Raw genomic sequence first — 22,384 nt, 5'->3', positions numbered from 1 at the left:
GGAGCCCATGGGGTGATATGGGTGCAGTCAATGATCTCCTGGATTTGGGAGAAACCTGCAATCTGTGAGAACCCAAAGTCCTAACTTGCTGCTTCTGGTTGTGGGGAAAGTGATGAGAGTTTTTGCTTTAGCAAACAAGGTATCAGTCACCTGCTTAATGCAAGTATGAACTGCAGTATGAATGATGTTACTGATATCCCCTGTTGCAACCTGTAATGAGCCAAAGGCAAAGAACTTAAGGACCGCAGCGACCTTGACAGGAATAGGCAATGCTGTGCTAGCTGCAGCAGTTGGTTGCAGGTCTCTAGAGGAACACAGCTTCTTTATGCATTGTCCCTCTGAGAACTGCAGGCAGGTTGTCAAGGGCTTATATACTCTGTTGGGAGGGTAAGGATTCCTGCAAGCACCATCTAATACAAGCTAAATGTCTCCCAAAACCTTCTACAGTTTTACCTGAGAGCAGTTGAGGGTTCCACTGGAAATGGCCACCTCCTGACTTGTACCCCTCGCGGTTTGTGGGCGGAAACAGGAATTGGCGGTAGCAACAGGGGCGGAGACAAAAATGGCTTGGGAGGTTGTAACTATTCTATTTGCCTCCGATTAGCATATATTAATGAGGCTGCCGCCTGTATCCGGGGGAATCTCTGGCTGCTTAGATTGAGGTCTGCCTGAAAATCGTAATGAGCAGGAAACTGGTGGTATGTTAGTGCTCCTGTTCCATGCACTATTTTGGTCCCAGTATCACCCTGTTTTTAAGCACTACCAGCGCGGTAGGGACACGAAAATCCCCCCCCCCCCCCCCCACCATTGAGTTAAAATAATTGAAGGTACACTTTACAACACCATGGGCCCAGCACATTAGTACACCAGCACACTGCACCATCAGGACCGATGGGCCAAGTCTGCTAACATGAGGGGCTCCTTCTTGCAACCCAACCCAGCCTTGCAACACTGGATGACCAAGTATGATTTTCAACCCAACCAGAATCAGGCCTCTTGCACTTTTCATTCTATAATTATATATACTATAATTCTAAAAAAAAACAAATTCTTTGGCCAAGGGTATCTTTTGTCCAGTTAATGGCCATTTAAGTTGAACAGAAAATCAGTAGTTAACAATCAGTACACCACACAGCACAATCAAGCAAAGTCTGAATTTTATTGAATAGAAAGTGTAAAAGCAGCCGAGGCACAAGTTTTGGTGTTTTGTATTCAAAACTAATACAGAATCTCGAGATACATATTTACAGTATGACAAAAGTGGTTAGTGTTGTGCCATATTAAAGTGGTCAACGCCGCTTCATTACGTCATTGCATATCCAGTAATTGATTGTGTCTGCACCGTGCAGTCCTATTTGCTATTAATGAAAATATTATCAGTATTACTCACATAACACAAGTGCTTCCTGATGTACTAGTTCAACCAAGTTAAAAGTGATACAATTCATTCCAAAATGATTTCAGCTAAATTGTACAATGTTTTTCTTATCGTACACTATCACTCTGATACCCATTATAAAATCTCCTTTTAAAATACACAGACATCTGCTTCTCAGAACTGATTTGACTTTTAAATATTTATCAATTTCCAAAACAAAAACAGACCAAACATAAAATGCAAGCTTGTCAACATTTTAAATGACAAGTTTATCAGGATTTTACACTGTGTATAATGGGTTTCTGCAAAGATGCTCTACAGAGTAAGAGTAACTTTTAACGAAGAATGATGCTGTCTTACAGTAAATAGAGTCCTGTCCTTTCTTAATTGTTGGTAATAAAGCATTGTGCTATAAACGTGGCTAAATATTTCACTTAAATCAGTCTTTTATACCAACTCACATCTTAATAAATCGTGAACAATTATTTTCCAATTACATGCTAGGAAAACAGGAAGGGATAGAAAGAGAGGGGCTGTAATGCAAGCAAGAAATAACGTGCATTAATATCAGGTCCTCAGGATGTCTCAAAGCACTTTACAGCCATTGGATTGCTTTTGAAGTAGAGTCACCCTTGTTTTGGAGGCAAATGCAGCAGCCAATGTGCACACAGCAAGATCCCACATACAGCAAACAAAGGAATGGCCAGATAATAGAGTTAATATACTGGATTATTAAAAGCCATTGGCATAGCTGGCCGGAATATAAACTAAGTAATTACTTAAATACGCTACATGCAGTAAACTTGAATGCACCAATGATAATGTGCATGTTTTACACTTGCTATTAATTTTACAGTAACAGTCAACCTTCTTACATTCAAGTCTTATTGTAATGCTATTGTCCTCTGTGATGTATTACAAATGGGGGGGCTTTACTGTTTGACATCCATGCTTCAATGCCATTGATCTGGTATTTAAATGGGGATATTGTAGCTTTCAACAATAATTCAATAATCTTTCCACAGTGCAACTCAAATATTCTTGACAAACGTACCCTGATAATTTCAGAACTTGGCTTTCTAAATGAGGTATCCAATTATTCAGGGTGCATATACTGTTATTGCTTGGACAGTGTGAGAATACAAGAGTTATCATAAGGATCTAGAGGAGGTTTTCAAACTGCGCGGTGAGAGTCCTACTCAAGATATGGAGCGAGACAGGAGGCTGCGATTAATGTGACTCAAGGTGACTATCAAGCGACCACTGCTAGGCAACAACCGAAGATTGTCAATGGAATACGGTGTTCCAGCTGGGAGCTACATGTCCTGAATTGGCACTCGATCAAACGGCGAGTCGTCACCGCGCTAAACCTGCTCATCACCTCAATGTGAACAAGAGTTGGACATCCTGTTAGATCCAAATGAGTGGAAAAGTCACTGTAGCTGTTTGGATGTGATCATTTCCAAATACTGCACAGTGGATGATGAAGGCTATGTATCTGCAGTAACATTTCCCCCCCTCCACACTTCTGATAGTCACCTTTTATATTTTTTAACAAAAGGATAGAATTCAGCTGCCAAATGTAGTTGCTGTGCCCATGTGTTTAATGTATCTATTTGACCAAGATCGAGTCTGGTTCCAGTGCCCCATGTTGCAGCCACTGTCCAGATTGAATCTGATATTTTCGATTTTTAAACTTTAAAGTTTCCTCCTCTAATAGACATCTGCAATCTGCATACCTTGCCAAAACTCCAGTAACTTTATTTTATTAACTTGAATAAATGAGTATTTGAAACAAAGCGATCCATAATAGGTATCGAGACACACGTTCAAATTGACATTAACTTCAGATAGATTATCACATTTAAAATATAAAAACCATTCTGATACCATGCTGAAATATTTTCTAATCATTACTGCATCTTGAAACGAGTGTTTCTGTAAAGTTTGAATAAATCCATTAGTTCATGAAAAATGACATTTCCCTGCAATATTGTTTTTGTGTTCTGTAGCTCATTAAAGTTTTGAAAGGTCACTTATTTTAAGGTTAATGTTTGTGTAGGCTCAAGAATTAAAGGACCCTCCATCAGTGCTAGAACATTAGAACATAAGAAATAGGAGCAGGAGTAGGCCATACGGCCCCTCGAGCCTGCTCCGCCATTCAATAAGATCATGGCTGATCTTCAACCTCAACTTCACTTTCCCGCCCAATCCCATATCCCTTGATTCCCCAGAGTCCAAAAATCTATCGATCTCAGCCTTGAATATACTCCATGATCGAGCATCCACAGCCCTCTGAGTGAAGAAATGTTGCCTCATTATGGTCCTAAATGGCTGACCCCTTATCTTGAGACTATGACCCCTAGTTCTAGACTCTCCAGCCAGGGGAAACAGCCGCTAGACTGTCAAACCCTCTAAGAATTTTATACGTTTCAATGAGATCACCACTCATTTTTCTAAACTCCAGAGAATATAGGCCCATTCAACTCAATCTCTACTTATAGGACAACTCTCTTATCTCAGGAATCATTCTAGTGAACCTTCGTTGCACCCCCTCTGAGGCAAGTATATCCTTCCTTAGGTAAGGAGACCAAAACTGTACGCAGTACTCCAGGTGTGGTCTCACCAGAGCCCTATATAATTGCAGCAAGACCTCCTTACTCATATATTCCAACCCCCATGCAATAAAGCCTAACATACCATTTGTCTTCCTAATTGCTTGCTGTATCTGCATGTGCTAGTATCTATAGCTAGTGGGGTGTGACATATTATGGGACTGTTATGATGAGAGTCACTGATCTAAAGCGACAGAGCTACAACTTTGTTATTCTTAGAGTCAGTGTATAAAAACGTGGTATTTTTAAGGAAGACTACTGTAAACTTTATATAAAAAAATACAAAACTATTGGTGCAAAGAGAGAGATGAAATACATATCGACATGCAATGTGAGAGCTCAGGCAGATTTACATATCAGCCTTAACAAAAGATGCAAAGATGCCACCCTCATGGGCTAGGAGACTTTCAGGTTTATCATATTCGAGAATGTTCCCCCGTTTCATCACAATGACCAGGTCCGCAGTTAGTATGGTGTGCACACGATGCTGCAGGAAGAAGAAGAGCATTTTAGGATGTGACCCAAGTCCATTTAAATCAGTCAAAATTAAATCATAATATTTACATGCATATTGTGGATCAGAAGTTTTAAGTCCCTTTTTCATTCTGAAAAGGGAATATCTTGGAACAGAAGAAGGCCATTCAGCCCCTCGAGCCTGCTCCGCCATCCAATTCAATCATGACTGATCTGTATCTGAACTCCATTTACCCGCCTCAGTTGCTGGGACTTAAAACTATTGATACACTTAAACAAAATTGTGGAAAATGCCTGGATTGCGTGACCAATTGCAGCTGCGAGTTAAAGGAGACAACACAGCTCATGTTTCTGTATTTCATAACAATCACAGATTTATAACACTTATCAAAAAAAAATTAAACAAAAAAAGCACAGCAAGCCCACACGAACACTAAAAAATACAGAAGCTGAACTTAGTGTGTCCAGAAATGCTTCCAAGTCACACAGAAAATTTACCTCATGACAATGTAAGGGCCGACTTTCTCAATGTGCTCGCCTGGCGAGGAGCCTCACTCAGCAGAAGCACGTATCGAGGAAACCGTGGGCATGTTCCCCCGGATTTTCCACCCATCGTGGATGGAAAATTGCGTGAAGTGCGCCTACAATTTGCTGATAAGCACTCCGGTGGAGTGAAGCTGGGAGCCAGGAGAGTGCATTGGGTAAACTGTCCCCTTCCATGTAATAAAGGGATAATTATTCTGTATTTATGTTTGTTAGTTTCACACCAGGTTAGTGCAGTAATATCTTGGCCCATATACACAAAAGTAAGAAGAAATTACAAAATGCTAAGTGTTAAAGATTCATTTTTGCTGTTCGCATTACCAGGTGGGACCCACTATCTGCGCTGGTCAGGAAATCACAGGCACCCTCTCCTCCATTTTCAGTCCTTTAATATTAATGACTGGAAAATCATGGGCAGTGTCCCTGTGATTTCCCAATATACAAGTCCGACAGGCTACACTCACCCACCAGTAGTATGAACTAGCAAAATTGGTCCTTTTGAATTTTAGACTTTATTGGTTATATTTTCCTCTTTTGCGCAAAGAAAACTTAATTTACTTCTGCTCATGTTTAATGGCTGCCAATCAAAATGGTGGGTGCTCCCAAAATTATTTTGGCCAGTCTTGTCCAACTCTGACAAGGCAGCATTTATTGTGCATCACTGAGGGCATTAAGAGTCAATGACATAGCGTGGGACTGGAGTCACATGTAGGTAGATCAGGTAGGGTCCTCTTCCCTTCCCTTAGTGAACCAGTTGGGCTTTTACAACAATCCGGCAGGTTTCATGGCTAATTTTCTAGTGTTAGCCCACAAATGACCAGATTTACTGAACTCAATGTCAAAGTTTGATATGGTGGGATTATTACTCTGGTTGCTAGTCCAGTACCATAAACACTAGGCTACCGCTCCCAACGTGTGCCTGTAACAATGTCATTTTACACTTCTCATGCAGCTAAATGGGCATGTAACTGTATAAATGGTTAATATTTCATTCACCCTGCCGTGTAGTGTGTGCAGAGCTTAATTGAAATGGCCCAACAAAGCTTTTACAAAGTCCATTCGATAGATCGGGAAGTAGAGATTGTCTTTGATAGTTTGCTTCAACTTGTCAGCTGTAAATTCATTCATTTGTGTGTGAGTCTTTAATTTATTTTATTCATATATCTTTAAAAAACGAACACTCATAGCATTATCAGCCATATATGTCCATGCTCTCCATGTTAAACGTGGCTGATTTTCAGCTGCAAGTTCATTCAAGTGCATGAGATGCCAGTGAGAGTTGGATCACATCAAGTCAAGGTATGGGTATCCAGTGGGAACTGGGTCAGGTTAGGATTGCTAATGGGAATCAGATCAAGTCATGGCTGCTAGCAGGAGTTGGACTGGGTCAGTGCTACATGTCCTGGATTCTACCTGATTCCCCCAAAGATTATTTTTGCAACCGTAAGGACTACTTTGAAATGGCTAATTCTCATTCTAAATGGGAGTTCAGAACTCAGTTTCCATTTCCTCCATGTGAGGTTGCACAATATTATCGCAATTGGCCTCTAAAAAACTTTCATAGTCTTTGACAACTTTTATATGTTGACAGCAAGACACAGAATAGCGCTAGAAACAAACTTTTTAGTCCATTTCTACTTATTACTTAAATAAAAACAGAAAATGCTGGAAAAACTCAGCAAGTGAGAGGCAGCACCTGTGGAGAAAGAAACAGAGTTAACATTTCAGGTCGAGGACCTTTCGTCAGAACTGGAAGCTGTTCATCAGTTCTTCCAGTTCTGATGAAAGGTCTTTGACCTGAAATGTTAACTCTGTTTCTTTCTCCACAGGTGCTGCCTCTCACTTGCTGAGTTTTTCCAACATTTTCTGTTTTTATTTCAGATTTCCAGCATTAGTATTTTGCTTTCCACTTATTACTTGTCTTGTTTACTTGTTTACTGATGTCTATTTTCTTATTACACTTAGCATCCAGAGGAAAATACACCCCTGTAAGTTTTTTGGGGGGGGAACCATTGTGAATGTGGGCTTTGTCATTGTGAATGCATCAAATTAAAGTGAAAGCAGTTTTAATTAGTTAAATAGTGTTTGCTTACAGAAATTATATTTTGCAATCAGCAAGCACAGATGGAACATAATGATAAATTGAAAAGTTTTCAATCGATGAAGTTAAGAGCAGGTTGGCTGAGGAATCAAAAAAATTGCCAATCGCCTCAAAGGTTGTTTGTGCCTGTGATGAGTTTCTAGAGTCACTGTTTACCTTGCAATATGGCTTTATTAACAAAAATCTGAATTACAACTAATGTATTACAATTAACAGTATTTTGATAGTCACGTACCAGATGTGAACTCTTTCTTTCAATGATAGTAAAAGTCTGAAATAATATTTGGGGGCTCTAGGGGTTAACAGCTCACTTCTTCATGATAAGATTAAGTTTTGCTCAACAAATGAAAGTTAAAGCACAATTTTTTACAAGGCATTGACCTAGATCTTGAACTATAAAAGCTGCACAAATCTCAAAGTACAAAAGCCACGCAACGGCAGCATATCAACTTTGGTGCTTGAAACGCAGTAAGCTTGCGTGTTTATGAAGATTCCAGCTGAAAAACAAAGATCAAAGCTTCCATGGCCGATGCCAGTATCCATCAAGTCTACCAACCCAATAGCTGGACTCTGTGCCAATAGAGTGCACTGGACTCCTCTACTTGTTGGACTTCACCAGAGAGGCAAAGATGCTCTCCTCCTGGGAGAGCAATTTGGAGGAATCACCACACTCCACTAAAATACCCTCGCAAAAGTCTAACACTAGGTCTGCATCCAGAATGGAAGTCACACGATGCTGGAAGGAGAAACAGCAGAGAAAAACAAAAGGTGAATGGCTGGGATAGTGAAGGAGAGAGACGAATAATCATGTGAATAGAACAACAAAAGGAAGATTGTTAAAACATGGCAGAAACTTAAAGAGGCACGAAACACAAGTAATGAAGAATCACAGGAAACCATCTGCTTCAGAGGAACACTCCTTGAGAGCTGCTGACTGGTAGATTGAGCTAAGACAATCTGCTGTTTTATAATGGCTAAACCCAGACAGTGCTGTTTTCTGACTCATTCTGGGCTTTAAGTGGATGCCTCTATTCCATTGACCTTATGGTGTTGAATGACAAGTTTACTCAATTCACTTATTTAATTACACTATCTAATTTTTTCCTTTCACTGAGGTAGATCTTGTGTGATAGCATAAAACAGGTGCTAGCGAGTCGGCAGCCCGTTTCACATCTCTCCCGATTATTATTTCCATTGAAGTCAATGGGAGAGATGTAAAGTGGGCTGTTGATTCGCTATTGCCCGTTTGACACCATCGCGCAAAGTCAAGATCTACCCCACTGTGCTTTCTCAGACTCTGATTCTAACTGCTGGAGCTAAAGGTAGTTTTCATCTTCAGTGATGCTGAGGCAGGGCTTCCCATACTAGGAGTGCACATTGTGAATTCATTCGTTTTAATGGTCATAAAATCATGATGTGACCTCCCTCTGGGCAAAGCTGAAGATGGAAATTATACCCCTCATGCCTTGCGATGACATCTTTCCTGTCAAGACTGATGTCAGCGAGAACTGATGCTTCCTTTTCTTCTTTGACATAATTTTTATTCATGTAATCACAATAATACAATATGAGGCAGGCATTTCACGGTTTGTACTTGGTCCATCATTTTATCCTGGAGATTTCAGCAAGATAAAAAAAAGGTGCTGTGATAACCCTAATCATTGATTGGCACTTAAAGCTGATGCCATCAATTAGATATAAATCGCCTTGAAATAAACCAATTCAGAAAGTGGAAAAGACAAAGCAATGTGATACAGTGGTAAAGAGTAAAACTATAAACCGCAAACATCCATAAATATCCACAACATCGGAGTAGTCAATGCATTATAAATGAGGAACTCACAAATGAAGATTGACTATGAAGACTACAATAACACAAATACTCAGTGTAATCACTTGTACTTACTGCGATTGTCACCACGGTGCGATCGGCAAAGGCTGTCATTACTACTTTCTGCAAAATGCTCTCCTAGTAAACAAAAATAGATTTAGAAATCACACAGAGTCTGTTAGTTTAGAAATGTCCCAACAAAAATGGCTTAACTTAACTACAAAATTGCACTGAAGATTTGTTTTTAAAGAAACATCAATTTTCCCGTTGGCATGCAGACCCTTGAGTAGGGTCTCCCTCTCTGTTAGGCCCTTCCAGTGATTGTAGTTACAGGGAGCGCCCTGGAGTGGGCCCATTGCAAACAGCAGGATGTGTGGCTTCAAAGCATTCCCTAACCAGCCGACCCTAGTAAAGCACGCTACAGGCTGGTTTCCACAATGCAAACTTCCCAAACTTTGAATGATTTCCTGATATAGGGCAGCTCTTGGGCTGGTTTGAAATTGTGGCCCCCTTTGTTTGCAGTAAAGGTGCTGCAAGATGCACAGGGATGTTCCCCATAGTTGATGTATAATCAGGCATTTAAAAGAAAAGACAAATCTTCTATAAAAAGGTGTGTATTTTGAATAATTGCGCTCTCCTACACTTTCCTTCTCCTTTAAACGTATGGAAAACGGAAAGAAAAAAAATCATAGATTTTTGACCTTTCATGAAGAAGTTGCTTTACCAAGTTTCTAGTTAGGCGGAGCTAAAGCCATGGGCCTAGACAGTGGTCCACGCCCGACTTCAGCACGAACCGAGCGGCAGCCATGAACCACCGCGTCGAAACTGATGAGGAGGGGGACCACGTGAAATTGGTCTTCTTGCGACATCAGGACACGACCGGCTTGCTGGGGGCACCGGTCGTGGGCCCAAGAGGCAGTGCGCCGGTCGTGGAGAAAATGGAGATCAGCGGCAGGGGACTTGAATGGAAAGAAAAAATCGGACAGGATGTATAACAGGCGGCCAATCCGCTACTGCCCATATTACGATCAAGCCAAAATTGAATTTTATCCCCATTAAGTCAAAATTAAGTGGACTATTTCATATAGATTTTATAAACCCATCCAAAGGTCTAACCTTATGTCTTCTGTTATGTGATAGTGAAGTGCTGGTCAGTCCTCAAAGGTCTGTCTAACTTACTGTAGCCATGTCAATGGAAGCTGTAGCTTCATCCATGATCAGAATGCTGCTCTTTCGTACAAAGGCTCTGGCCAAACTGAAGAGCTGTCTCTGTCCAACGCTGAAGTTCTCTCCACCTTCAGTTACCATGGCATCTGCAAAAAGAACCAGCAAACAACATTTACAGGATCAAACCATAGGTCAAGTGTTGTACAGACTTTGAAGCACAGCACTCAACTTTTGGGCTTTCACTGGTCGTTAATACACAAATGATAGACAGTATCAGTAGTTTACTGTGTTTTGAAAGGTTTCTCACAGTAAGAAAGAACTTGCATTTATATAGCATCTGTCATGTCCTCAGGGCGTCCAAAATGAATTATTTTTGAAGTGTGATCACTGTATATAGGCAAATGCATCAGGCAACTTGCACACAGCAAGGTCCCTCAACCAGAAAATGAGATGAACGATCAGTTGAATAAATATTGGCCAGGACACCGGGAGAATTCCATTGCTCTTCTTCGGAGTGTCAGTCTAGATTATGTGCTTGGCTCTGCAGCACAAAGTTCTTGATTTTATATTCACGGTCAAGTCAATACATTTTTCTCCTCACTGAATAATATCACTACTGCCAAATAGCATCTTATTTTCTCACATAAACCGCAACTAACATTTATTTTTCATTTTATATCTATAACATTTCAAACACCCCGATCAGATCACCCCTCAATCTCCTATACTCAAAGGAATACAAGCCAAGTTTATGCAACCTGCCCTCATAATTTAACCCTTTAAGCCCTGGTATGATTCCGGTGAATCTGCACTGCACCCTCTCCAAGGCCAATATACCCTTCCTGAGGGAAGGTGCTCAAAACTGAATGCTGTACTCCAGATGGGGCCTGACCAAGGGTCTGTACAACTAAAGCATAACTTCCTCCCCTTTGTATTCCAGACCGCTTGAAATAAAGGCCAACATTCTATTAATCTTTGTGATTATTTTTGTACCTGTCTACTGGCTTTTAATGATTTGTGTACTTGAACTTCCAAATCTCTCTGCTCCTCTACAGTTCCTAGTTTCTCATAATTTAGAAAATACTCTGATTTATCTTTCTTGGATCCAAAGTGGATGACTTCAGACTTGCCCACCAAACACAGAGGGGGTGAAATTTGTCTTCACCAGTAGCGTGAAACAGGCTCATCGCGAATCAGCAAACCTCTTTCACCACGCTAGACTTTTTCTCTTCCATTGACTTCAGTGACATAGAAAATCAGGCGCAGTGTAAAACAGCTTCGCGATTCCTTATGAGCCCATTTCACTGAACTGGGATGGACCAATTTCAGCCCCAGGTTGTAAAGATTCACACCCGAGGAAATGGTCACTTAGGTGAGGTGCCTAGGGCCTTCTGGCACGTATGGAATTGCAAAGCAGTATGCGCCACCATCTCTTTTTCAAAAGAAGATGTTAATGCTGGGAATGGAACATAATCCATGTCAGGCTCATAATGTCAGGATCAAGCACTCTCAGGTCAAGTGTAGCACAGCTATATGCAGAGAAAAGGTCCGTCCACATTGGCCCAACGGCATGCTTCAGCCCCAAACTCAGAAGAGCGCCCTCTACTGCACAAATGTGGCATTCCCCCCCCAATTTCCACCCGAGCCAAATTGTGCGACACCGCCAATTATTGCCAAATTAGAAGCAGTTTTGTGCTGTAGGCCTATGTTTGATGCCTAGATTAATCTCACATACAGCCAGCATGTGGAGTTTCATCTCATCAGTCCGGGCTGGATTTAAACCCAGGTCCCAGAGGTGAAAGGCCAGTGTCAAATCTACTGCAGTTTTTACTTATGAGTGGCTATCTTAAGGAGAGGAGAGGTTTTTTTATGGATCTCCAGTAAGGACTTTTTTTTCTCCCTCTCTTTCTTTCACGTTCTTTCTCTCTCACTCTCTCACTTTGGTTGTACTGAGAAAGGTCGGAGAACCACACAATTGATCAAATTCTACCACAAATTTGAATATTCTATACTTCTGTTTCAATAATCCGAATTGCGGTTTTCCTACACTTAAATACCTAATCTACATTTTTAACTACTTTTTTTCTACACACTTATTCTTCAGGGTTTTTTTTTCTCTTCTAACTTCCCCTTTACTTCAGTACTACACAAGACTATCTTGCGGTCAACCTCCTAATAACTGACAGAATTAGTACAATGTTCACAGCATTGGTTGAGCAACCAAATTTTGGAAATGGCATGTTCTGGCCTCTTGTGCATCTCCCACTTCCTTCGCCCAACCATTGGCGGCCGTGCCTCCAGCCGTCTGGGCCCAAAGCTCTGGAATTCCTTCCCCAAACCTCGCCAATGAATGAAATGAAATGGGTATCCATAGTGACTATGCTATTCATTTTAACCCTTTGTTATCAAAGAAAGTGAGTAAGAGAAAGAGGAAAAGAAACAACCCCTTACTAAAAATACCAGGTAAAACATCACCAATGTTTTTCTTTGATATCTTTGAACATAAGCTTTGAACATAATGGGAGGAGGAGGCTCTGTAAACATCCCCATCCTCAATAATGGCGGAGTCCAGCACGTGAGTGCAAAAGACAAGGCTGAAGCATTTGCAACCATCTTCAGCCAGAAATGCCGAGTGGATGATCCATCTCGGCCTCCTTCCGATATCCCCACCATCACAGAAGCCAGTCTTCAGCCAATTCGATTCACTCCATATGATATCAAGAAACGGCTGAGTGCACTGGATACAGCAAAGGTTATGGGCCCCCGACAGCATCCCGGCTGTAGTGCTGAAGACTTGTGCTCCAGAACTAGCCACGCCTCTAGCCAAACTGTTCCAGTACAGCTATGCTGGCATCTACCCGACAATGTGGAAAATTGCCCAGGTATGTCCTGTCCACAAAAAGCAGGACAAATCCAATCCGGCCAATTACCGCCCCATCAGCCTACTCTGAATCATCAGCAAAGTGATGGAAGGTGTCGTCGACAGTGCTATCAAGCAGCACTTACTCACCAATAACTTGCTCACCGATGCTCAGTTTGGGTTCTGCCAGGACCACTCGGCTCCAGACCTCATTACAGCCTTGGTCCAAACATGGACAAAAGAGCTGAATTCCAGAGGTGAGGTGAGAGTGACTGCCCTTGACATTAAGGCAGCATTTGACCGAGTGTGGCACCAAGGAGCCCTAGTAAAATTGAAGTCAATGGGAATCAGGGGGAAAACTCTCCAGTGGCTGGAGTCATATCTAGTACAAAGGAAGATGGTAGCGGTTGTTGGAGGCCAATCATCTCAGGCCCAGGACATTGCTGCATGAGTTCCTCAGGGCAGTGTCCTGGGCCCAACCATCTTCAGCTGCTTCATCAATGACCTTCCCTCCATCATACGGTCAGAAATGGGGATGTTCGCTGATGATTGCACAGTGTTCAGTTCCATTCGCAACCCCTCAGATAATGAAGCGATCCGTGCCCACATGCAGCAAGACCTGGACAACATCCAGGCTTGGGCTGATAAGTGGCAAGTAACATTCGCGCCAGACAAGTGCCAGGCAATGACCATCTCCAACAAGAGAGAGTCTAACCACCTCCCCTTGACATTCAACGGCATTACCATCGCCGAATCCCCTACCATCAACATCCTGGGGGGTCACCATTGACCAGAAACTTAACTGGACCAGCCACATAAATACTGTGGCTACAAGAGCAGGTCAGAGGCTGGGTATTCTGCGGCGAGTGACTCATTTCCTGACTCCCCAAAACCTTTCCACCGTCTACAAGGCACAAGTCAGGAGTGCGATGGAATACTCTCCAATTGCCTGGATGAGTGCAGCTCCAACAACACTCAAGAAGCCTGACACCATCCAGGACAAAGCAGCCCGCTTGATTGGCACCCCATCCACCACCCTAAACATTCACTCCCTTCACCACCGGCTGCAGTGTGTACCATCCACAAGATGCACTGCAGCAACTCTCCAAGGCTTCTTCGACAGCACCTCCCAAACCCACGATCTCTACCACCTAAAAGGACAAGGGCAGCAGGCACATGGGAACACCACCACCTGCATGTTCCCCTCCAAGTCACACACCATCCCGACTTGGAAATATATCGCCGTTCCTTCATCGTCGCTGGGTCAAAATCCTGGAACTCCCTACCTAACAGCACTGTGGGAGAACCTTCACCACACGGACTGCAGCGGTTCAAGAAGGCGGCTCACCACCACCTTCTCAAGGGCAATTAGGGATGGGCAATAAATGCTGGCCTTGCCAGCGACGCCCACATCCCATGAACGAATAATAAAAAAAAATAAGCTTTTACATTGACTCCATGATACCAAGGGGTTAAAATAAAGCACCAAAGTTAGTGAAGGATAAATCTGTTGTGTCGACAACCTCCCCTTCCAACTGAAAGAGGCTGCGTGCCAAGAAAATAAAGGAAAAGTAAAGAAAAAAAACAGCCTCACCAAGATATTTTTCGGATCATGCTTTAGAGTATATATATTTCGTTGTTTAACGGCACGAGATATTAACTAAATAACTGAGCTTTACCCTGAGCAATAAGGATGTCATAGGATGATTTACGAGGTACTGGGTGAAACAAACTGAACAATGCCAGGGTTCAGTGCTGTGAGAATCAGTATTAAACCATCAAACCTCGTCCTCGATAGTTTTAATTCTGGCATCTTACAAAAAGTTTAATGGAGTTGCGCAGACGTACTTAATCCTCCCGGCAGCGACTTGACCATGTTCTTGAGCTGAGCTATTTCTAATGCCTCCCAGAGTCTGTCATCAGTGCACTTGCACTCGGGGTCCAAGTTGAAGCTGAAAGAAAAACAAGAGGTCGTAAAAATATCACTGTAATCACATTTTAAATTGTTTTAATAGATTTAGTCTTCTTGTGTATATTAAGGGGAGGATCTCAGTTTTAGAGATTTAGTTTTGGCACCAAATCAAAATCAAACAGGGGTGAGATCCAAAGCAAACTCCTCCCCATTGCACCCTTAAAATAAATTAACCCCAACCTTAGAAGGACAGCATCTCATGTATGAGGGTCAGTTTTCATAGTGAAGGTAGTCCTGTGGCCTTTGAGTGAGAATGTCAAGTTAGCATCACTTTGTCCCAGCTCTCTCATTAGCTCCATTTACCACAACTATATATACAGTCCAGCATTCCCTCCAGGCTGATTTTTCACAGACCCAGCTTGGGTTTTCATATTCACCGGTAGATGGGAACCAGCTTTATCTGGCCCTGTTTTTAAAATAATTCCTTGAACAAACAAACATTAAAAACGGTCACTCCAGCTACCAGTAGCAACCTCAAAATCCCAGCTAGGTCTGTGTGAAAAATAAACTAGGTGGCAACTCTCAAGCTGCCACAGAGAACGGAAACCCAGTGCTAGCCTGGTTTCTGCCTGCTGCAAGACCGTTTACAAGTTGGTCAAGTCTTACAAACGTCCACTTCTCAAATCATTCCTTCATCTTCAACAAGGATTTGTAATGCGAGGTAAAGGAGTTAAAAATCGGGATATAAAACAACTTTTTAGCAGACTATCAATAAAAAGTGTTGGACTTTTTTTTGACGAGGAGTTAAGTGCTTTAGAAATCAGAGGCACAATGATCACATCTCAGGTTAGAACAATTTTTAATAAAGTGGACCTGGAAATTCCACGGGGTGGGAGAGGACGTCTCCCCTTCTCCTGCTGTAACGTTGACGAGAGAGACCGGAGGAACCGTAAGAGAAATGACGTAAATGGCTAAAATTATCCGTTGACGCTGATTCTCTGGGGGTCATGTCGGTCTCTTGCTGAAACTATGGTGGGGGAAACTATCAAGGCTAGAATGTAGGGAAATAGAAATAGAAATGGACCAAGGTCCATCCAGTTCGCCTTCTTGGTAGTCTAATGATACAACGATAATGGAGTTATTGCCTAATTATAGCAATCAATCTCCATCAATTAGTCTACAACAGAACCAGACATGAGGTGAGGAAAACCCCAATGGTGGAGAGCTTGGTCCAAAGCCACCTGTTCCTCTCAAGCCTGTTACACCTACCACAACATGTCATATTCTGTGTCATAACACAGAGATTGAGTTGCACAATTTATCGGTGGCAAGGAGTGTTTCCTTTAAAAGGTCATAAAGGTACAGATATGCGACTGAGAAATAGGTTACATGACTGCTCAAGCAATTCATCAGCAGGTTAATGTAGCCTCACATAGATATATCTTTTCCTATCACATTGGTGTCTATACCTATTCTGTTCAAAATAATTTGGTGAGTTTTTGACTAAGAAAAAAACTGTCACAGAGCATTCTTATCAACTATTAATAGTTCAAAAAAACCATTATAAAGTGGTTTACTTCTTTTGCTTTTGCTGTGTCATACCAGTGGGAGCATGACTTTATTTCCACTGGCAATTTTCCATGAGTGTTTAGACTTGTACTTAATTAATGGCACGGCTGGAGAACATGGTCAGGATGACAGAGGTTTTAAGACCTATGATAGAAAGGTTCGGACAGTCGAGATTACTTTGATCAGGTGGAGTAATCTAACATTGTGAAACAGCAGTCTCGGAATTAAAAGCACACTCGGATCTACATCCACTTTTCTTGCTTTCTCCTCAACTCTTTAGACATTTGCTAACTTTCACATTTTCATTGCAATGAGATTCCGTGCTTAATGTAAACTGCAATGTTCAATTTGACATAGAGCAGCTGAGCAGATGTGCCATTCCTATTTATGGCATATTCTGGGATGCTTTCCAAGACCAAGAAAAGAACACTTATGGACGTGGAGCCAGCAATTGCTTAAGTGCTTGCTTACCGAATGGATCCACTAAAAAGCACAGGGTCTTGCAAAATAATGGAAAGTCTGGAGCGAAGAGTATGAAGAGGGAGCTTACAGATGTCTATTCCATCAATGACGATTTTGCCTGTTATATAAATACAAAACACTATAAATACAAAGCACAATAGGTTATGTTCTTCTTAAAGTGCCTAACCCCTTCACAAATTTATTGTTACTCATGTCATTTGGTCTTTTTCCAGTTAAATAAATCACATTTACAGATTTATTAAATCCTTACGTCCTTTGATTGTGAGCCTTAACCAGGAGCAGCCAGTGAAAAAAGTAGATTATTTAACTATAAACAATAACAACCAAATGACTCCTACCTGTGGAGACAAAGCTGGAAATCAATTCCTGAGATAGTGTCCTGAATTCTTGCAATAATTAAACAAGAAGCTTACCGTACACTTTGCTATTTTACAGCGTTGACAGACTGCGTGATCTACGGCAAGACTGACCTTCAAATATATCCACCATTCTGAAAAAAGCCAGAGACAGGGAAGATTTTCCACTGCCAGTGCGCCCACAGATCCCAACCTGGAAAAGAATACAATCCATGTTCAAACATTGCACGTTCTTTTGTTAATGTCAAATGGGCTTTAATGTGTGAACTATTAACTGGAAACCAACTTTTATAATATTTTGCTCAAACGCAGCAGGGATAAAACAAATATGTTCATCGGACCTAACACACATGCTAAGTGTGTGTTAATCTGTGTTAATTTAAGAGTGAACATTCTGCTGCGTGTGATACCTGTTGTCCACTGCCTTTCCTGCCTTCAAGGTTCAGGAGTGACAGCAGCACGAAAGTTAATAATTTTTTTTAATGGGGACAGCAACAGTTATTAACATTGAATTCATAGCAAAATGAAAAAAAAAGTGGCCAGAGGATCACAGATTAAAACAACAATATAGTGCCTTTAACATAGTAAAACGTCCCAAGGCGCTTCACAGGAGCGATTATCAAGCAAAATTTGACATGAGCCACATACGGAGATATTAGGACAGGTGACCAAAAGCTATGTTAGAGAGATAGGTTTTAAGCATTGTCTTAAAGGAGGAGGAGAGAGAGGTAGGGTGGCGGAGAGGTTTAGGGAGGGAATTCCAGAGCTTGGGGCCGAAGCAGCTGAAGGCACGGCCGCCAATGGTGAAGCGATGAAAATCGGGGATGCACAAGGAGGCCAGAATTAGAGAAGCGCAGAGATCTCGGAGGGTTGTAAGGCTGGAGGAGGTTACAGAGATAGGGAGAAGTGAGGCCATGGAGGGATTTAAAAACAAAGATGGGAATTTTAAAATCGAGGCGTTGCCGGACCGGGAACCAATGTAGGTCAGCGAACACAGGGGTGATGGGTGAACGGGACTTGATAGGAGTTAGGATACAAGCAGCTGAGTTTTGGATGAGCTCAAGTTTACAGAGGATGCAAGGTGGGAGGCTGGCCAGGAGAGCATTGGAATAGTCGAGTCTAGAGGCAACAAAGGCTCGGATGAGAGTTTTGGCAGCAGATAAGCTGAGGCGGGGGGAAGACGGGCGATGTTAATTAGAATAAAGACTGTACAAAAAGTTAAAAGAGTAACTAATCAGTAGATTGCGAATCCAATGAAAAAAGGCATTTTACATTTTAGTGATGTTGAGTACTCAGCATCTTCCAATTGCTTGAAATCACTTGTTTGCATTTTGTACTGAAAGGCAGAATCTTTTTTTTTGGTCTGAAATTTGTCACCTCTTTGGTTCATTAAAAAGGGAACTTCAGTTGGTTGTGAATGCAGTAATAAGCAAGCTGGGAGAACAAACTCTTAAAGGTTTTCTTTCATGCCGTACCAATAAAAAACATTAATTAATTTTTAAAAAATGAGAAGTCAATAAATATTCTGAATTAAACCCTCGTTTCATGTGAACTGAAGAGAAGGGGATTAAAAGTTTCTCATCAATGGAGGGTTCTGAAAGCACACATTTCTGGATGGTGTCCTTGAGATGCCGATGCATGCAATGAGGCAACAGGGCGTTGTCCTGGGGGTTGGCACTCAGGGCACACTCCCCAAGGAAGTAATGCCTGGCTACAGATAGGTGACAGGGTGATTCCTGTCTGCAATGTCCAGAAGACGACTGAAAATGTCGAAAAAGACAGCAGACCTGAGGCCTCTCTGTTTGCGACAGGTACTTACTATAGGGAACTTTATTCTTTATTCATTCTTGGGATGTGGGCATCACTGAGAAGGCCTGCATTTATTGCCCATCCCTAGGTGAGCTGCTGTCATGTGAGGCCAGTCAGAGGGCAGTTAAGAGTCAACTAGGTTGGTGTGGGACTGGAGTCACATATAGGCCAGACCAGGTAAGGACAGTTGGTTCGGCGCTGTAGAGGCGTCCACCTAAACCAGACTCCTATAATGTGCTCATGAAGGGCCTGATGCCTTTTTAGGACCCATTCCAGAAATTTGTTTGCCCTGAGCGGAGCAGTCATTGGGCCTGTTGCGCTCAGGATTACCTGATCTATATGAGACCAAACCTGCAGTCCTTAAAGGGACCACCATTGGTCACCATCAGAGATAAGATTTGCAAAAATACTTACCTTAATGTGGAGTCAGGAGAAGCAGGAGTGTTCCTTAGCACTACTGTGGCCGCTACCTAGATGGCCACATGGATGGTGGTAACAATCCCCTGTACTTTGGGAAATCCAACTCTGCAGCAAAATTGGGCAGCCAAGTCATGCTTCAGTTGCTATTCAGTGGGAAAGGCAACGGAATTGCTGGCCATACATCAGTCACTTGTTTGATACATCTGTGGACAGGAAATTGACTAATACTGCAGATGATTTCCATGCTAACGTGGAAGGAGGCAGAGGTAGAAATAGACTGCCACTGACAGTCCAGTCCCTATGGTGCAGGTTGGCTGCAGGTCTCTTTGTAGCAAAAGTGCATCTCGGCAACTGATCAGCAGCCCGTGGTGACAGGTCCCCTTAATCATTGCCAGGTAGAATGTGATGATTATTTAGATATGGTTGGAGGCTGAATGGTGGGTGTGGCCATTCGGCTCTATTGTCATCTGATTTCTTTGGCATCTTGTTTGTCTTCTTGCAATGAAATCCTGACATGCGGTACTTTGAAAACAATCCTCATATCTTGCAAAAATTGACCTTTGAAAAAGTGACAATGCACTTTTCAGTGCTCCTTTTTGACAAGTGATAAAATTGCTGGCTTTTAACATCCTTTCAATTAGTGGACTTAATGCTGGGTGGAATCTTTACAAGATACATGGGAAATCTACAGCTGCATTCCAATGCCCTCACTGTATGCCTTTATATATATATGTAACGAAGCCCTCGCACATTCTACAAGACAGCAAACAATGGTGGCAGAAAACCAGGTATGTGCCTTTGCCCAGTGTTTGAAATCAGCAGGTAGGAGCGAGTTTGGGATTCTGCGATTTTCTAGTCCTGCTCGCCCAGTTACCATCAGCAGAACTGTTCACACTGAGCAGAACTTCTACCACTTGGTGTGTCATCATTAATGGAGCTTTAGTGAATTTTCAATCTGAATTCCAAAAATCCCTCGAGACTGAATGAGCTTGATGCAAATTAATGCACATACTTGATATTTACTTGTTTTTTTTGTCTCGCTAATAGCTTGTTAAGCACCAATTCAAGTGCTCACTTCCAGCCATAATGCATTAATGGTACCCACTACAAAAGTAATGTCAACATAATAGAAACAGTCAGCAGAGATCCAGTACAGAGCATAGCACATATGATCAAAAGGAGCAATTCAACTGTTTCAACTCTCACAGCAACATGGATACGTTAGAAATCTCACTTTGCTGGATTAGTTGGTGGAGCAGTAGTAGGCCAGAAATCAAAGACCATAGGAGCACCATGTGGATTCATTATCGACCCAGACAGGTTGTGTATCAGCAGCGACAAAGCTAGCTTGATTCATTGAGAAGCAATGTATGAGAAGGCTACGAGGGAGAAAGGAAGGAAGGAAGAACTTACATTTATATAGCACCTTTCATTTTCAAAGTGCTTTACAGCCAATGAATTACTTTTGAAGTGTCGTCACTGTTAGAGGCAAACATACCAGCCAATTTGTACACAGCATGGTCCCACAAAAAGCAATGATATGAATGACCAGTTAATTTACAGAGTTTTGATGGCATTGATTGAGGGATAAATATTTGCCAGGACACTGGAAGAACTCCCCTGCTCTTCTTCAAATAGTGTCATGGGATCTTTTATATTCACCTGAGAGAGTTGATGGGGCCTCGGGTTAACTCTTATGCCAACATCTCTGACAATGAAGAAAGAAAGGAAAGAAAAAAATAGAAAGAGAGAAAGGAAAGAATTGCATTTATGTAACGCCTTTCATAGCCTCAGGACGTCCCAAAGTGCTTTATAGCCAATAAAGTACTTTTGAAGTGTAGTCACTGTTATAATGTAGGAAAAGCAGCAGTCAATTTGCGCATAGCAATGTCTCACAAACAGAAATGAAATAAATGACAAGATCATCTGTTTTAGGTGTTGATTTAGGGATAAATGTTGGCCAAGACACAGGGGAGAACTCCCCTGCGTGTTCTGCGACATTTCTCAGTTGCATCATTCCACATTCTCTTTTCTTGACTGGGTTAGTGCTCTATTACTTCCTTGTGTGTGGCATTTCCTATAGGTTACTGCATAAATTCACCGTAAGCATTCTCAGGTACTCAAGGATACTCATATGACATCTGTAATTTACGTGGATTGATATCGTGGCTAGGTTTATTCATACTCAGTCTCTCACATTTGCTCTTTTCTTTAAGTTTGTCATCTTCTTCCACATATCCTTCCAGACTTTCTGGAACATAAGCCAAGTTGAGTTCTTGTGATGGCTTTCCTCCCTGTTTCACCCTCTGGGCATTCATGGCTTGCCATTTCACCCCATAGACACCAATTCCTTATCAACCATAACCTGCAGATCTTGATGCACTTCACACCTTCTACACCCTCTTTCCATTGGACCCGGGACTTCCAGAGCTGCAATGACCCAGGGTGCGTTATTTATTTTGACTAAGTGACTGTTTAGCTCATCCAGCAGCTTTTTTGCACGTACTTTTCAACTGGTCCCTCTTTTTGTAATTTTTAGTGTACCTTAACGTACTTGAGCTTTATCTAAATGTGGTGAAAAATGGGTAACAATTTGAGCTCCCATTTACCTCACTGCCTGTACAATGTGAGTAACTTCACTCTACATTGTGTGGAGGGGGAGGAATTAAGTTTCTAAATCAAGAATGTGATACTATGAACTTTTACACACACTAGTAAAAGTTACTTCTAGTAATAAACCATTTACAAATATACACAGTGCAGGTGCATTGTTTTCACATTTCTTTCAATCTTCTGAGCTGGTTAAAAAGCAAAACAAACATTAAATGACTAAAGAGAGAGCACTATTGGCCCAGTCAAAATATCC

General features: G+C 41.9%; 1 protein-coding gene across 4 annotated transcripts in view; it reads right to left on the bottom strand.

Annotated features, from left to right (window-relative positions):
- Positions 1 to 1,140: 1,140 nt before the first annotated feature.
- The window catches only part of LOC137341549 (ATP-binding cassette sub-family C member 9-like), a 156,099-nt gene continuing 134,855 nt past the window's right edge, over positions 1,141 to 22,384 (bottom strand). For 3 of the 4 annotated variants that reach the window (XM_068004723.1, XM_068004724.1, XM_068004725.1), the window contains 6 exons: positions 17,404 to 17,482; positions 16,922 to 17,030; positions 14,818 to 14,921; positions 10,122 to 10,255; positions 9,018 to 9,080; positions 1,141 to 4,480 (listed from right to left, as the gene is read on the bottom strand). In XM_068004723.1, coding sequence (XP_067860824.1) covers positions 4,343 to 4,480; positions 9,018 to 9,080; positions 10,122 to 10,255; positions 14,818 to 14,921; positions 16,922 to 17,030; positions 17,404 to 17,482 — 627 coding nt within the window. In that variant the 3' untranslated portion in view covers positions 1,141 to 4,342. Of the gene's footprint in view, positions 4,481 to 7,727; positions 7,848 to 9,017; positions 9,081 to 10,121; positions 10,256 to 14,817; positions 14,922 to 16,921; positions 17,031 to 17,403; positions 17,483 to 22,384 lie in introns of all 4 variants that reach the window. The other variant, XM_068004726.1, reaches the window with a different exon arrangement.

This window comes from Heptranchias perlo, chromosome 24, assembly GCF_035084215.1.
Source record: "Heptranchias perlo isolate sHepPer1 chromosome 24, sHepPer1.hap1, whole genome shotgun sequence".
NCBI lineage: Eukaryota > Metazoa > Chordata > Chondrichthyes > Hexanchiformes > Hexanchidae > Heptranchias > Heptranchias perlo.
Note: the sequence above shows the minus strand (reverse complement) of the source record. Positions and strands in the feature narration are given on the sequence as shown.